Raw genomic sequence first — 982 nt, 5'->3', positions numbered from 1 at the left:
TGAGAGAACTTCCCTGTGTCCGAAACTTGGTCCCTTCGCTCAGTGATAATTATATCTTAACCGAAGGAAGTTATTGTGATAATTCTTCAGTTAGCAGCACAGCCCACCCCTCTCTTTGGTAAACTGAAAAGGCTCTAGCCAACGCTTTCTCCTTTCCCTTCCAGTCTCCAAGGCTGACCCGGAGGGCTCGGCCCGGGCTTCCCCGGCGGAGGAGATGGCTTCCAGCCCGCTGCCGGGGCCCAACGACATCTTGCTGGCGTCGCCGTCGAGCGCCTTCCAGCCCGACGCGCTGAGCCAGCCGCGACCGGGCCACGCCAACCTGAAACCCAACCAGGTGGGCCAGGTGATCCTCTACGGCATTCCCATCGTGTCGCTGGTGATCGACGGGCAGGAGCGCCTATGCCTGGCGCAGATCTCCAACACGCTCCTCAAGAATTTCAGCTACAACGAGATCCACAACCGCCGCGTGGCGCTGGGCATCACGTGCGTGCAGTGCACGCCGGTGCAGCTGGAGATCCTACGGCGCGCCGGGGCCATGCCCATCTCCTCGCGCCGCTGCGGCATGATCACCAAGCGCGAGGCCGAGCGCCTGTGCAAGTCGTTCCTAGGCGAAAACAGGCCGCCCAAGCTGCCCGACAACTTCGCCTTCGACGTTTCGCACGAGTGCGCCTGGGGCTGTCGCGGCAGCTTCATCCCCGCGCGCTACAACAGCTCGCGCGCCAAGTGCATCAAATGCAGCTACTGCAACATGTACTTCTCGCCCAACAAGTTCATCTTCCACTCCCACCGCACGCCCGACGCCAAGTACACGCAGCCGGACGCAGCCAACTTCAACTCATGGCGCCGTCATCTCAAGCTCACGGACAAGAGCCCCCAGGACGAGCTCGTCTTCGCCTGGGAGGACGTCAAGGCCATGTTCAACGGCGGGAGCCGAAAGCGCGCGCTGCCCCAGCCGGGCACGCACCCCGCCTGCCATCCGCTC

General features: G+C 62.7%; 1 protein-coding gene across 1 annotated transcript in view; it reads left to right on the top strand.

Moving 5' to 3' along the window:
* The first annotated feature begins 214 nt into the window (after window positions 1-214).
* The window catches only part of SKOR2 (SKI family transcriptional corepressor 2), a 41,723-nt gene continuing 40,955 nt past the window's right edge, over window positions 215-982 (top strand). Inside the window, exon 1 of the mRNA XM_010840967.1 lies at window positions 215-978. Within this exon, the coding sequence (XP_010839269.1) occupies window positions 215-978 (764 nt within the window). The remainder of the gene's footprint in view (window positions 979-982) is intronic.

The sequence above is a fragment of the Bison bison genome, unplaced genomic scaffold (assembly GCF_000754665.1).
Source record: "Bison bison bison isolate TAMUID 2011002044 unplaced genomic scaffold, Bison_UMD1.0 scf7180017864153, whole genome shotgun sequence".
Taxonomy (NCBI): Eukaryota; Metazoa; Chordata; class Mammalia; order Artiodactyla; family Bovidae; genus Bison; species Bison bison.
The sequence above is the reverse complement of the archived record's forward strand: the minus strand, read 5'-3'. Positions and strand labels throughout refer to the sequence as shown.